This window comes from Pleurodeles waltl, chromosome 9, assembly GCF_031143425.1.
Source record: "Pleurodeles waltl isolate 20211129_DDA chromosome 9, aPleWal1.hap1.20221129, whole genome shotgun sequence".
In the NCBI taxonomy this organism is placed as follows: domain Eukaryota; kingdom Metazoa; phylum Chordata; class Amphibia; order Caudata; family Salamandridae; genus Pleurodeles; species Pleurodeles waltl.
The window spans coordinates 158,365,160-158,380,979 of record NC_090448.1 but is presented as its reverse complement, the minus strand read 5'-3'; the positions used below and the strand labels follow the sequence as shown (position 1 = coordinate 158,380,979).

General features: G+C 42.5%; 1 protein-coding gene across 1 annotated transcript in view; it reads left to right on the top strand.

Moving 5' to 3' along the window:
- Positions 1 to 12,602, top strand: part of ARF4 (ARF GTPase 4) — a 32,164-nt gene extending 19,562 nt beyond the window's left edge. Inside the window, exons 5-6 of the mRNA XM_069206471.1 lie at positions 9,388 to 9,513; positions 11,535 to 12,602. Coding sequence (XP_069062572.1) covers positions 9,388 to 9,513; positions 11,535 to 11,621 — 213 coding nt within the window. The 3' untranslated portion in view covers positions 11,622 to 12,602. The remainder of the gene's footprint in view (positions 1 to 9,387; positions 9,514 to 11,534) is intronic.
- The last annotated feature ends 3,218 nt before the right edge of the window (positions 12,603 to 15,820 follow it).

The following is a 15,820-nucleotide window of genomic DNA, read 5'->3' as shown; positions in this document are numbered from 1 at the left end:
GATTGGTTGGCAATTCCTCAAGCAGGAAAGGGTGGCAGCCATTTTGGGACTTTTACTTGTCCAGGTCCCAAATAAAAAGAGAGAAAAATAGAGAAAAGGAGGCAGGGTATAAATACTCTGACCCCTTAGCCTTGGTTGTGGGGCCCTCCTGGTTCCCCTGCAATGCAATATTTTATTTTTTTGTTAAGTGTTGCTGCAAATTGCAGCAAAAATATATATATATTAAAAAAGTGCGGGCCCCTGTGGCTGTTTTCTTTAAAGCCCCCGGGTGGGCCAGGTCCCAGGGGCATAGACGTTTGCGTGGTAGAAGCTGACAGCTCCCACCAAGCGAGAGCAGGGAACACTTGACATCTTTGATAACATAATTGATAATATCAATGTAATATATGCGGTAAAATTAAGGAGAAAACTATGCATGGCAGGGCGCAAGTTAGTTACCTTAGGGCACGAGCTATAGTTACTTTAGCTAACCATAACTGTAACTGCTGAATGTCTATGGTTTTGTGTGAATTAAATGAATGTGAATGTGAACCTAACTATAACAACCCTGTAACTTTTGTTTTTCCTAAGTGTGTGTGTGTATGTATACATATGTATACATTTGTGTATATGTGTAAATGTGTAAATACAATAATATAATTCACTTACCTGTGAAGTAAAAACTTAACCTAAATAACATGGCTGCAAGTTAAATACTCCAAATGTACGACATAGCGGTTAAATATAGAGGCTTACATGGACAGATTGATTAGAGAGCCGTTATCTGACATTGTGCACATAGAAAGATACATGCTTTTCTGTTAGTCATCGCCTGATTACTGTCTTTTGCATTTTGTGCTCAGGGGAGGGAGCAGAATTAGACAAGTGCCATCAATTTGGTTGCTTTAGCAAACAATATCTAGTACTGTATCATTAAGTGAAAGCAAGCAGGGTCATGGGGCAAATGGAAGTTAAATGCTTTTTCCAGTGTAGCAGCATGGTTGCCTATGAAATGTGGCCTTCATTTCTGTGAGACGTTTTTAAAGCTTGTATTTTGCAAAGCAAGTGTTGAGTAGTTGTCCAGAAAGACAATTCAGCAATTGAGGCAGATGCAAGTAATTCAATTACACACACCATAAACTGGTCTGTCCCAAAAAAACCGATTTTGACAACCCTCCCCCCCCCCCCAATTTTTTTTTATTTTTATCAAGAATGTATGTACTACATTTTTCTGAGGAAAACTTTCTGCCTGCAGAGTCCTCCCCTTCTCAATATCCCGGGGCGCTAGGCTGGATATGGAAACTTTGCAATATGTCTCCTTCACCAGTAGGTTGCACTGGCTCCACTTCAGGTCAGTTGCAGGGCAGATAGAGCCATCTAGTGCCACTCCAGTGCCCTGCCATCAGTTCCCTTTTATCTGCACCCTCTGACATGGCTCTGCCCTTTGTGATATTCACATGATTTCCCACAAACCGCTTCTCATTGTACAGTGCTTTAGGAATGTCTCCCCATATGTAATACCCCTGCCATTCCTGCAGTGAACAGATGTTGTTTCCAGCCTCCATGAGGTGCTCGGGGCCAAAGCATAACTCCTAGACATGAAACATGTATTCTCATGCACAACAAGACCATAAAAGAGCATGATGCTAGACTTTTTTTTTTTTGTGCACATGACAAAAAATGCGCTCCATATTGGTCAAGGAGAGGCTCAAAGTTGCAGTGTCTCAGTCTTCCAAGGAAAAGAGGAGAAAACGCAAGAATAGGAGAAGGCAGGGTGATTGAATGTCTCTCATAAGATGGGTCACCACAGTGTTCTCCAGCAGGACCATCCTCTGAACCAGAAATTGTGGACATTCTACCTCCTGAGACCTCTTCACCGGATACTTTGCTAGCTCCAGGACCGACTCTTATGTCAGGCTATTCATGGCCCCAGCTTCTTTTCCAGTCTATTCAGCGCAGTTTCTAAATCCCAAGATGGTGCTCAACAGGTGTGAAGTGGTACCCTCTAGTGTGCCTGGAGGGTCCCATGGTTCTGCCTGGTGCTCCGACTGGGATACTACCAGTAGGTTCACCCTCTGCTCCTTTTCACCCGAGAGGTCTTCCACAAGCCACGCTGGTTTAGCAATACCATCAGCAAAGCCCTTGCCAGTGGCCCTTGGATCACAGACACAACTGACACCATCACCAGAGCTGGCACCAGCGTGAGTTCCCCTCATGAGCAAGCCCTAGAAATGACGCAGTCTTAATGAAATCTAGGAGGGAGACTAAGAGATTGGTTGAGGAGGCCAGTCACAGGGATTGCTCCTATCCTGGAAGCTCAGCAAGGCAGCATACCTGGCAGACACTGAAGGACCTCTTTGGATTGGATTCGATTCCTAATAGTCAGATGCCAGAAATTATTGCACATATCTGACAGGAGTGACAGGGAGATGTTTGCTGCGTGCTGCACAACTGGACACAGCATACATTTGACGTTGTGACATATCAGCGGTCTCAACACCTCTCCAGAAACAGAAATGGCATGTCCTTTTGTGACTTCTCCCTCCATACAGTTTTCAGAAAAGCAGTAGAGGTGCTTGAGTTGCCACTTCCTACCGTAGAGGTGAAATGCAATATTCTGATGGACATATTACAACCCGCTTTTTCTGCATCTGAACTGCTAATAATAATCATTGTAGTCCTGCTTGAACCAATCAAAGCGGCTTGAGTCAAGCCAATATCTGCCCAGTTATGAGTAGACAGATGGCCCACCGTTATAGGCTAGCTCCATGAGACACGGACGACTTGTCAACGCACCTTTTAGCTGAAAGATTGGTAGTGCACCAAGCAGAACCGGGAGCATTGCTCACTGTGCTACCCAGACCCAGGGAGTTAAGGCAAAACTGGAGGACATGGGGAAAGAAAGGTGTTTTGGGTGGGTAGCTGGGGCTCTGTCCGATGAAGGCTACATGCCTATTGGTGAGGTTCACCCATGCACTGTCAATTAGCAGGTATGGTGGTGTCATGCCTAGCTAACCCTTTGAAGGATCACTTTGCAGATGTGGTCAGTGATGGCCAACCTGACGGCAGGCAGATTCATGTGATTCAGTGGGCTTAAAGAAGGCATGCTTAGGGTCCACAGGTTTTTCTGGCAACATTCAGGCAAGTCTTAAGGATATTCCATTTAATGGGTCTTGCCTGTTTAGGGATATGGCTAATTAAAGGCAGGCAGAGTAAGTGCCTGATCTCTAGGCCTCCACATTCATGCTTGGAGATTGAGCTTTGTTCACCTACTGTCAGAGGTGGTTGGTGTTATTCTCTCAGCTCTTCGTCCCCACACAAAATGTATTTATGTTGGTCGGTGGAACCTTTGTTGCTTGTGCCAACTAGTGTGTGGATCCATTAAAAGCACACCTTTCAGAAGTTTTGAGGTTTTATCTTTTTTTTAGTTTAGCAAAGCTGTGTAACAGATATTGTTAAGTTTACATTCAGGTACCCAATTTGAGTTAAGATTGTTTGAAGGGGCTAACCTACATGTTCCCACCTTTTCATTTTGTCATGCCCCAGTAGGACCTTAATTTGCTTTTGCAGTTTAAGGCAGGTGTTCTATTTGTCCCCTTACACAGTTGGCAGTTGCAACCATTGATCATACTACATTACTACAGTGTGTTGTCAGCGATCTTCAAGCGCTGGTTGTCTGTCCACCATTTACAACTTCTCAAACTGGTCCTAAGATCTAAAGTAGTTTTTCTATAAAAAGTGGTTACCCTGTTTCATATAAAGTAGCCAATAACATTTCCCACATTTACCCTCCACACCACAAAGGAGAGGCTTCATCAGCTGGACCCTCATAGAGCAGTCAGTTTCTACAATGACCAGACAGATGATTTTCAGTTTGACAACCAGCTGTTTGTTAGATATATTGGCAACAAGAAGGGTAATGCAGTCCAGAAGAGTGCATTGTCCTGTTTGTCATCCTGTCAAATAACATCTGGTAAGCCTTTACTAATAAGGAACCATCAGAAGGAATCTGTCCTCATTCCACCAGAATAAATGCTTTAACCTCAGCACTGGCCAGGGCAGTTCTGGTTGCAGAGATTTGTTGCACAGCGACATGGTCTTACTTCACACATTCGTAAAGTATTATTGCATTGTTGTAGTTTGACTCTTGCTCTAGGCAAGACTGCTGGTTAAAGGATGACAGTACTTGTGTTTGCAGATGACTGTCCGTCCTGCAACAAGTCACAACTGTCGTCCCAACCCTCCCAGCTCACAAGCAGCACCTCACCAAAAACCCAAACAGTAAAAGGTGATTTGTGGCAGCCTTTAAGCATGAACTCAAGAGTGTGACATCTCAGGGAGTTTTGTGGTTAAACGGAGATTACCCGTTTCTCACACAAACACATGTCTCTATCAAACACAGGCAATGAAGAAGATGCAGTAAGGTTTCAATAGGTTTTATTTAACAAAACTGCAATCTGCGATAAGTTGCATGGGCTGCAATGATTAGGATCATGAATAATGCACAAAACAGAATGGTAAAGATAAGAGTCATTAATACCAAGACCCCACCAACCTACAATGACATGAAATGGCATAAAGTATGAGAGATGTCCTAATAACCTAATATGATGTACCTAATCTCTAACCTAAAAGAAAGTTAGGTATGTTAAACCTAATCTGCCAATGACATGTCCATGAGAAGAGCCCCCCAAACCTCGTTTCCTTGGAATGAGGTATCTAGCTCAGACTCCAGAGGGACATGAAGACTGGGTCAGCCTCAGGGTGACGGGCAGCATCAGCATCTGGTCGGAATCCCTCTGACTATCTGTCTAAGTGAGGTGCATTTATACAAATCTGCTCAGACGTAGGTCTGTTCCCAAACAATAGATAACAAGACATGATTGGAACGGTAATTTATACAAACGATTCCCTCGAAGGCATGAAGAGGGAAAGTACCCTAATGTGAACACCTACAGTTTGTTTTTCTTTGTCGCTTGATATTGATGCCGAGGCGCGGTGGCACTGATAAAGTGAAACTAAAACATAGGCCTAGCTAAAAACGAGGCAACCATCTTAAAAGATATAGTTAAATGCACTAAAACAGAGCAAGCTAAGTAGGGTAAACGTCACTAGGTGACGGGTGCACGACTCTGCAAGCCAAAGGCTAAGCTGACTCCTGTTTCCCATTAAAACAAACAAGGATTCACTACAGCGTGGACTTGTATGTGATAAGGTGGCCATTTAGCTTGCTTTGTGCTGCAGGACTTCCTGGTCTAACCACTCCTTCAGATCCACCACCTAGGAGGGGATTGCTGCTGAAGTATCTATTTAGAATGTGAGTAATCTGAAGGTAGAAGTGGGCCTCAGAAGAAAAAGTTACTTAACATAAGTAATACCATCTCTGGTGGATACACTAGCTGTTGATTCATCATGATCCCGCTTACCTATCTGTTCTGAAGAATGGTCATAGATTTCTGTAAATTGAAAAGGTTCCACTTTATTTCTGTTGCGCTGCATATGAAGGTTTGATCTTAGGTCCTTGTCCTGTCTCTAAGGACTTGAGAAATGGGCAGAGACATGTCAGAGCACTGGGATGGTGCGGTATGGCTCCTGTAACATCACATCAGTTGTAGAACCAGAGTCACCTACCAGTGCAGGATAGGTGCAAAATGTCTGGATCCAGTTTAGAGCCTGGGGATATTCAGGAGGTGATGAATCTGTGGCTAGAGAATCTCCCAGAAGGACCATTACTGAGGATAAGTCATCTTTTCTTCAGGAGCTGAGGACCTAGGTTTAAAGTGAGTGATGGTACAGTACTTATTCAAACATCACATTGTTAGAGGTTCATTTCAGCGTCCTACCATTTCTCGTAGCAGTAGTGCTAAATTAAAACCTGCATTGATAAATCCAACTGTTTGAATGCCTGTTTTAGAAAGGATATCTCATGATTAACAACCCTAGGAACAGATACAGCAGATCACTTGCAATACTGACAGCAGCAGTGTTCGCTGCTCTCACACACACACACACACACACAGTTGGAACACCATAGCAACAGTGTTTGCTTTTTGCATAGGTACGCTTATGTGAGCAGGAGTACAAGCCTGCTTGATTGAACACCCACAGCAGCGCAGATAACTGATGATAAGGCATCTTTACAGTACAGAAACAAACTGAAGAGTGATAGGAAAAGGACTGACATACTGAATTAAGAGTAGGACTAATAGCTATTTAGGTGATCATAACAGTGCACAAAACAGTGAATGTAAAAAACTGAGAAAACGTTTATTTTGACAGTGTTTGTAGGTCCGGTCCTGGGATTGAAATTTCCAGTTAGTGTTACTGGTTGGTGTTATCAAGGTCAAGACATAGCATGAGAGCAAGCTATGGTGTGGAGACACCCTAATGTGCTTGTTTTTCCCATACAATTTAAAGACCAATACAGTAAATTTACCCTGGCTTTTAATTAACCTGCATACTGCATGGAGGTCTGTTTAATTCTGTGAGCTAATATCCTTGTGCTTTGCCAGTGCTTGTTTGCCCAGCAGCACTAGGAGTGAGCCCACAAAAAGGCAACATTTAATAAATGCACTTGAGAAAGTTTCCTTTTTTCAGTAGTGTCCGTTTTTCAGATGCTTTTGTCAGCATTCAGTAGCCAGCGCTGCTGGGCATCTCGCTGACTGATTCTAAATATAGCCTACATCTTGGAAACAACACATCAATAACAGAGTGTATAAAATACTGTTACAAGATGGTAAAATATGTATTCGTCAGTAGAGTTGAGGGGGCATCCCTGGCAAACACATGTAAAAAAACAGGTTACAGAACATAAAGCAACCCTTTTTTCAGATGTGAAACAGACCCTCATGCTTTTCTACAGAGGTGACAGGGCACACCAAAATAACAAACAGAAAACTATTGAGGCTAAAATACTCCTGTGGGCTGATATGATTGATCCAAGCTAATGACAAAGTTCCAGAGGAAAAGAAGCAAATGGCTGAGAAATGCTGAGCAACAGACTTTTGAGTAAATACAACATTCAGAATTGTAGGAAATTGGATTACTGGTTATGGGAGTTGAAGTTCTAATCAAGCAGCAACCACAATTCCTGTCAGGGTGAAACACAAACCGAACCCAAATTAACCTGTGCTTAACCCACTGGTAGATTGGCACAAAAGCAGTCAGGCTTAACTTGGAGGTAATGTATAAAGTATTTATGCAGCACATCAAACAGTAGTAAAGGGAAAACACAAGGAAAATCCCACACCAATTTAGAAAACAGAGTAATATTCCATAAATTATTTGACACCGAAATAAAAATCCAAACAATAGAACCGAAGATATGCAAGTTTAAAGCGTTCGGTAAAAATAGAGCTTAAAAGCACAAAGCACAACTGTGATAATCTAGTTGCACCGGACTGGGACAAAGTCACAAGCTAAGGCCAACTGCATTGGAGCACAGGCTGTATATTGGGACTAAGTTAGGCCAGCTGAGCAAAGTATCTTAAATCCTGGTTGCAGAGCATTGCGAGCTCTTGCATCGAGGATGTTTATGCAACGGTGGTTCCGAGTGGCTGGGATGCAAGGTCCTGCATCGTGCAGTGACAGTTCCATATCACACAGTCATGGTTCCGATGAGCTGCGTCTGTGATGTGAGGTCATGCAGCAGCAGGCAATGCATCACGCTGTGTCTGGTCTGCTTGGTCCACAGCTGGGCTGGAGGCTCACCTTCAAGCCCACTCCCAAGGGTCAAAGACTGGGTGGCTCCACATGGGTTGCAAGACTAGCAGAATGCAGAATACAGGTACTGGATTCAACATGGTTCAAGCCTTTTATGTCACTAAGGCTCTGATCAGGAGGCCAGCCAACTGGCCCTTGGAGTCACTCAGGTGGTCCTCGGTTCAAGGTGCAGGTCCAGTTCTTCTCACTCACGCATCCGAGTAGCAGTCCTTGCAGCAGAGCAGCACATCAGTCCTCCTAAGTCTTCCACAGGTCCAGAAATGTATTCAAGAGTTGGGTCTAAGGGTCCACTATTTATCATTGGTGCCGGCTTTGAAGTAGGAGAAATTTCCAGAGGGTTCCAAACCCAGAGGTATTTGGAATTTCCTTCCTCCCTGCCCCCAGCAGGTCTGGGGTCACAAATGGCTTGTGAGAAACCCTTTGTGAGTGTGCTGAGGCAGTCTTTATGATGTGCAATGTGGTTGGTGGAAGTTCCTCCTCTGTCAAATCAGAGATGGCTCATCCTACCAACACCTACCCCCCCTTCCCCTTATTTAACTGTCTGGGAGTAATACACAAAGACCAACTGCCAGCTACACCTAGTCATGTGACACCGGATACAGGATACCTGCACCAAAAGGTTGGGACAAGAAAATGCCAACTTTCTAGATGTGGCATTTTCAGTATTGTGAGACTTTACAATTAAATACATTTTTAAATTACAAGTCTTTAGAGGCCAAACTTGATAATCCTACCTGCTCCCAATTGAAAGTTATCACTTTACTGTGAGGTAGGCCTCACAGTAGTGAAAAATTAATTCAGGAGTTTTTCACTATCAGAACATGTAAAACTTAAACGTATGTGCCAACCTTTTAAATACACCGCACCATGCCTTATGGTCTCTGTAGGCCCTTGCCTAGAGGTGGCTTGTAAGTATTAAAAAGGGGGGTTTAGACCTGGCAAAAATTGCATTTTGCCAAGTCTAAATAGCAGTGTCAAACTGCGCACACACAAGCTTAAATGGGAGGCCTGAGGCATGTTTAAGGGGCTACTTATGTAGGTGGCGCAATAAGTGCTGCAGGCACATTAATAGCATTTAATTTACAGGCCCTGGGTACAGGTGACACTTTGCTAGAAGACTTACAAGTAAATTAAATGTGCCAATTCAGTGTAAGCCAATTTCACCATGTTTAAAGGAGAGAACGCAAGTACTTTAGCACTGGTTAGCAGTGGAAATGTTTGCAGAATCCTAAGAGCCAACAAAAACAGGTTCAGAAAATAGGATGGTGAAGGCAAAAAGTTTGAGGATGACCCTGCCGGAGGGCCAAGTCCAAGAAAATAAAATAACTGGTGAAAGCACTATATAGTTCAGCCTAAAAATGAGTAACTTGAGGTTAATGTTCTTCGCTTATGTGGTATTAAGGAATAGAAGTGTAGATTTGCTACATGTGGCTCAAAAGTCCCTGGTAACCTGCCATTGCCATTTGTGTTTCTGTGCCTGTGAAGGACTTAAAATGGAGGAGTCAATTTCTTAAATAATAACAAGGTGACCGGTTCATTAAAAAAAAAAAAAAAAAACAAGTGTGCAACTGGTTTGAGGCCATATGCTACTAATATGTGCAGTTGATTAATTTTTTGATTGCCTGGTTTTAATGGGTAGATTGCCATTGTGATTGGATAAACCACATTTTTCTTTTGTTTGATTAGCTTCAAGAAGATGAGTTAAGAGATGCAGTGCTTCTGGTGTTTGCCAACAAACAAGATTTGCCAAATGCTATGGCTATTAGTGAAATGACAGATAAATTAACACTTCAGACGCTACGCAACAGAACTGTGAGTATTTGTTTCTATAGCAATATGTTACTGTTTCATCATTTAGTGGTAAGCCTTGTTAAAGTGTTTAAAGCCAATTCCAAACTCTGCTCCAGCTTTGTCTGTTCCTGTGGGCGAGCCTGTAATCATTTGATTTAACTTAAAAAAAAAAAAAAAAATTTAAAAAACACTTGTCTCTCTCTCGACCTCACTGAAACGCACACATAAACTGTGTTCCACAAAATAACATGATTTTTGCTCATCCAGTTACCAAGCTCATTGACCTGGGGAGCTTATTTCTACATACTCAAATTGACCCAGGGATATAATTTGCCTAGTTCCTATCTCGTAGTCATTAGGATGAGAGGGGAGCATGGTTGAGGACAGTGCTTAGTTTTCTGAAGCATTGGAACAAGTTATTTTTTTTTAGCCTTATCATTCAGTAGATATTGGAAAATGATTGGTTGAAGAAAGTGTGTTTAATCTAGGATATCTTTAAAGTAGCATGTTTTTGTTTATAGTCCTTGGGTTGTTTTACATACAGTGCCCTAGAGCACATCTGGCTTGGTCACCCACTTTCTGGTCCCCTGAACACTGTAGTATTACTGAAGAGGCTGCAGGGGCTTGTGAAGTCCCTTCTGCAATATAGGTAGTGTCGGCTCTTTCTAAAGAGTTCCTTCTAATGTGTTGCCCTTAGGGCAGGTGTGAATCCGCAGCTGCACGGAGGGCGCTGTAACAATGCAGTATAGCACAGTGTTTCTGTGTGCATCTGGCGCACCTTGTTAAAGCTGAGCCAAACGCAAATGGGGACTTTGCGCCCCAAGTATAATAAGACCACTGGTGGCTAGGACATATTGAATAATAAGCGTATATCCAAATGGTAGAACTCCCACTAATTTTTGGATAAGTACATACAGTTGAGCATAGTCAAACCGAGGAAGAAAAGATAATTTATACAGCAAGAAGTTACTTGCACGTCAGGACGGAAGTTTGATGTGCCCACGAACAAGCCGTCTAATGGTGGTGAGACATGGGATTCTTTTTTCTTTTTAATTACACAGCTGTGGTTTTTGAACGACTACAATGTTGAGTGTGTTTTGGTAGAATACATGAATTTTCCTAACATCTCATTCTTCACAAACGCATGATACAGTTCAGTCTTCTGACTGCCTATGAGCAGTGTTACGGACTATGTAATTATCGAGGATGGGATAGTACTAAGGTCAGAGAGAAGATCATACTACATAGTGTTTTTAAAATCCTTTTCAGAAACATTTTTCAGCTGCTTTAAATTGAGTTTTTGGCTGAAAATTATTGTAATTTAGCATGTCCATAAATTCATAGAGGTGGAAGAACATAAACAGGTACTAGTCTTGGATGTGACAAAGCACATACCCACAGTTTCATTTTGGTTGTAGTCTGGTTTTGTATTTGAGTTATCCATGGTGTATAATACGAGATTCAAATGGTGTAGGATGATGCAAGACAAACCACTTACCTATATTCACTAAAATGATTTTTTGAAAAATGTAATTCAGCAAAGCAATATTCGAATTTTTAAAGTGGCTTTCTCATACCTTAGCCTGCGTTTTAAATGTCACATTAAAATATTTGCAAATGTTCACTCTTAAAATGCACCTAAATATTCGTTCGTTCTGTCTCTCTCTCCACAACTGTTTTAAGCAAGACCTTCTTAAAATCCATTTGAACTTTGTGTGATGGATACTTTTAAGAATGAAAGGAAGATTTCTCAGTTCAGCTTTTATATTGATTGTGTCTGGCCTACAGTTCGTGACCCCCTAATTGGGTGATGATACAAAGTATCTTTGTTATTATGCTGCCTTAATTGGCCAACTTATTTTTTGCAGCTGTAGTACGGAGGCTGATTTACAGAACCTCTGATAAGAAATCTAAACCAGAGCTAGGTTGGCATGTTTTTGTATTATTTTTCATTTCTGTCATAGGGTACAGTAAAAGCCCTTTTGAGACTTGCAGTGGTTCCAGGATAAATGATGCTAATTATTATTTTTTGCTTATTACAGTGGTATGTGCAAGCTACCTGCGCAACACAAGGAACTGGTCTGTATGAAGGTCTAGATTGGTTGTCAAACGAGCTCTCAAAGCGCTAAATCAAATCGGATAACTATATTTAACTAAGGACTTCTTTGATGGACTTGCTTTTTGACTTGTTGCAACCCAACCACCAACCAACGTGCATCTCAGTTTGAATCGGGAGAAGGTTTTGACAGCAGTGTTTGATGCTATTACGTTGCCAAGTGTTTACTTATTTGTGTTTTGCAATGGGTAAAATCAACTTATCTTAAATTTCGGGTATGTTTTACATTTGTGATCCTTCCATGCCAAAAACCTTGATGAAGCAGTTGATCTGCACTCACACAGTATCCCAGTACTGTCATTCGTCAGCACATGTATTTCGTAGCTCTTTGTTCATGCAATTGGACAGTCTTTTTGCACGTGTTTGTTCCGCTATGTCTTCGAGCCCACACAATGTTTTTTCAACCCTAGTTGTAACCGTCTTCTAAAATAAAGTTTTAAACCAAATGTTTTTGGACCAATATTCCAGACCAATATTCTACATTTTTTTTTTAGAAGTATTACCCCTTGCAATTTTAGTTTTCTGATGACCTGTCATTTCTATCTGCTGAAGTTTTGCATTCCTTTTCTATTTATTAAACAACTTTTCCGCAAAAAGAAATGTGATGTTGCTCATGGCTTTCAAATCCATTTTCCAAAACACTATTTGCATACAATGCACTGAGGAACGTTTTTGGTCGCCTCCCCTTTGGTTAGTCTTGCATTCCATTATATGGGGTATCATGAATGAAAACAGTTCAGTGCTGGCTTCAGAGAGCTCATATTGAGGTTATCTTTCATATTGTATTTTTATGTTAATGTCGTATGTGAACTTTTTGATATTAATTTGACTGTTTGAGCCCGATCCTCTCATAGGTTTGCTGATTGTTTTATTGTTTGTTGATAAACCTATATCGTAATGGAGAAAGATTTTTGAAAAATCACAAAATTTAAAAATGGAAGCTCCTTCATAACCCATTTGAAAATGTCATTCCTAATAAAATATAAAATATAAACACATTTTGTATGTGTGTTTAATTTGATTGTTGTGAAAGCGCTGAAGAAAACTCGCTGAGTTTAAAGCGCCTTTCTATTTAAAACACTGAAATAACCAACATGTGATGTTCAGTGCTATGCAAACAACCTAAATAAATAGGCACATTCCCTGCTAGAACAGGCACACACACTAATTCCGGGCACACTAAATTATTGAAATGACTGCTTCACTTTCTCTGCATTATGGGCATGGAGAGGAGTTGCATACGTTTTATAATTTGTTGAGAATCCATGGGGCTAATTGCCCCATTACTATATATCTGTCCTGCAGTATTTCCAACTCCTTAGCTGCCATGCGTCTCCACACCAACCACACAAGCGAAGACCAAGGTAGGTTGCACCTGGAAAGGCACAAGGAAAATAAAGGAGGACAATTGTTCAGACACTGAAAAATAGGAATCTCTCCAGGATATTAAAAAGGAGTTTGATAGCAAACACTTGTTGATATTGTTACTAGAGATAGGTGAAGATGATGCCAGCTGGACAGAACCAGATCGGCAACAGGAAAACATTAGAGGACTCTGTGGGAGATGAGACACTGAATTTCTTTATAAGGCACTGAAAGTGACAGACTTGGCATGTAGGAAAAGTCATAACCACGTGGAATGCACTCTCCAGCTCGGAAATCGCTACAGTGACATTGGTGTTAGCTAAGTAATTACAAATCTAATGTAGTATAACAAGTGCTGGGATTCCAAAGTCCTATGCTACTCAAAAAATAGAAAGTGCTAGTCTTGACTCTGCCCTTTGCAGGGTACTAAACTGTTACATGAAAATGAACAAACAAAATCCTCGAGAACCTTCCATCCTCTCTCCAAACCTTTTTTTCATCATTTCTGTGGTCTCTTGCTGGAAATGCCTAACATATGAAATTGGTGGCTCCCTTTTAACTAGGTACTAAGTTTTTGTATGCAGCATTGCAGTCTCCCCTTGCTCTAAGGACTTATGGACCTGACATTCGCTTTGGCAGAGTGGAAATTTGCCATGAAGCAGATGTAAGTACTGAAAGATTTGATTTTTGCTGTCTTTGCAGGATGGGAAGGAGCTCTGCAAGTTCAACTGCTTAAGATCCTGTACCTCTTGGGTAACCACAACATTCCCTTTGGTCCATGTGCTGTGACTATCTCCCCACCTCCCAATTTCCCGATGTAGTTCTAGGCTGTATTTTTATTATTGACCTACTGCCAATAGTGGTGCTTATTACTGAACACCTTCTTTCTGTGGCCTTGTTTCCTTATTTGGTCATTGTAGGAAGCTGGCCCTTGATGTGGTATACCAATACCGTGTAGAGGGTCCAGGGGGTCCACAAGGAGTAGACAGGGCTTGCTATGCAATCCCAAAGTGCTCTATTTGAAGGTAGTGTGGTCGAGCAGCCTTAGGCTTAACACAGATGAGTGCATGACATCCAAAATGCACACAATAGTCAATACATGAGACACGACTCACAAAGGAGATCCACACCAATTTATAAAAATAGCAGGTATCTTTACACATGTTTAGGCATCAGAAAAAAGCATTTAAGTAAGTATGTTTTTAGAGAGGAAATCTTTTTACTTTAACAATTGGACACTATGCAATTTCAAAGTTTTGCAGTGTAATACTATGGGAGAAAAAACAAGTTCTGCAAATTGGGAGAGTACAGCGACTTCTAAGACAGATCTCCAGAATTTAAGGTGAGTAGTGGGCAAGGTACAAGGCACCACTGCAGTATACCACCAGCGGCACAGGGGCGGGGTGCAAAACAGCATCAGCTGCCCAATGCATTTCGATGGAGAACGGTCACTGCGAAAAGAGGCAGCAGGCTCTGGCCAGTTGGGCTGAACAAACAGCGGGCCTCAGGCCTCACTATGCTCAGGCAGGCACCATTGGTCCTCTTCTCCATGGCTCAGGTGTGATGGGTGCAGCGGTGTCTTTAAGTGTTGGGTTTTCTTTGCTGCAGTGGTCGCGGTAGAGGGGGCTGCGCACAGAGGCTGCAGGCGTCGTCGGAGTCCAGGATTGGTGGAACCATGATGAACTCGCACTCTGAAGGAACTCTGAGGAAACTTGTTGGCACCGGTGATCCGCTTCAACTTGGATCAAAGACGGCGGGTGCAGTGGTGACTTGAGGGTTGGGGTTTAGGGGCTCCGGAGGCTTCAGAGTCCCTTCTTTGGAGTTTGCTGGAGAACAGGTCCAGTGTTCAGAGGTCTTGAGTCTTTTTTTTTTTTTTTTTGAAGGCAGGCAGTCCTGGGTTTCTGGAAAAACAGCTGTAGGACGAGTTGACTTTGGTGCAGATTTTGACGAGGGATGCAGACAGGTCAACAGGGTTGGTACCAGGTCAGCTGCTTCTTTTTCTCCTCTTCTGTTTCCGCACTTCTTCAGTGTTCTTGGTCTTCTTAGGTCATTGGGATCTGTTTCTCTGACACCAGGGCCCCCCCTAAATACTGAATTTAGGGGTGTGTAGGGTAGTAGTCAATGTGCTACTACGCGCCCTATGCGACCACTTCCAGTGGGAAGTGGGCATAACCCTGTCCCAGAATTCCTAGGTAGGTCATCTCCAAGATGGCTACCTCTGAAAAATCGTGTTCACCTCGACTTAGCCCACCTTAGGGGTTATTCTAGCCTGAAGGTGGCATGCCTACCTTGACTAGCTAATTTTCCTCCCGGTCCAGGTGCAAGTGGGCTCTGGTGAAGGGGGGGGAGGGGGAGACTTCCTCTTCTCTAAGGGGAGCCAAATTTGCATCTCAAGGGCAGCAGTCCTTTGAGGCTTGCAGCCTTAGGAAGGCTAATCTGGAGGCTGTCCCTTGGGGGGTGGGGGGGGTTAAACACTGCCCTGACGGGCTTTTGTTCTGGGTCTCCAGAGAGCAGAAGGCTCTCACCCTAGGGGGCCAGAACTGTGTCTCGGATGACAGGCTGGCAGAAACCAGTCAGCAAGCATGCCAAAGGCTGGTAAGTTTTCAGGGGACACAACTAAGGTGCCCACTGTGTGCATGTATTGATAAATCCATCACTGGAATCAGTATGGGTTTATCAATTTCGAGATGTTTGATACCAATCATCTCTATAGTCAATGAAGCCATCCTGTAGCTGAGGAACTCATATTGGCCAGTGTCCAGCATATGCATTTAAAATAGCTTCCCTAGCCACTTACTATGTCTGGGACTGGGAATTGACAAAGACATAGCAGGGGCATATCTGCTC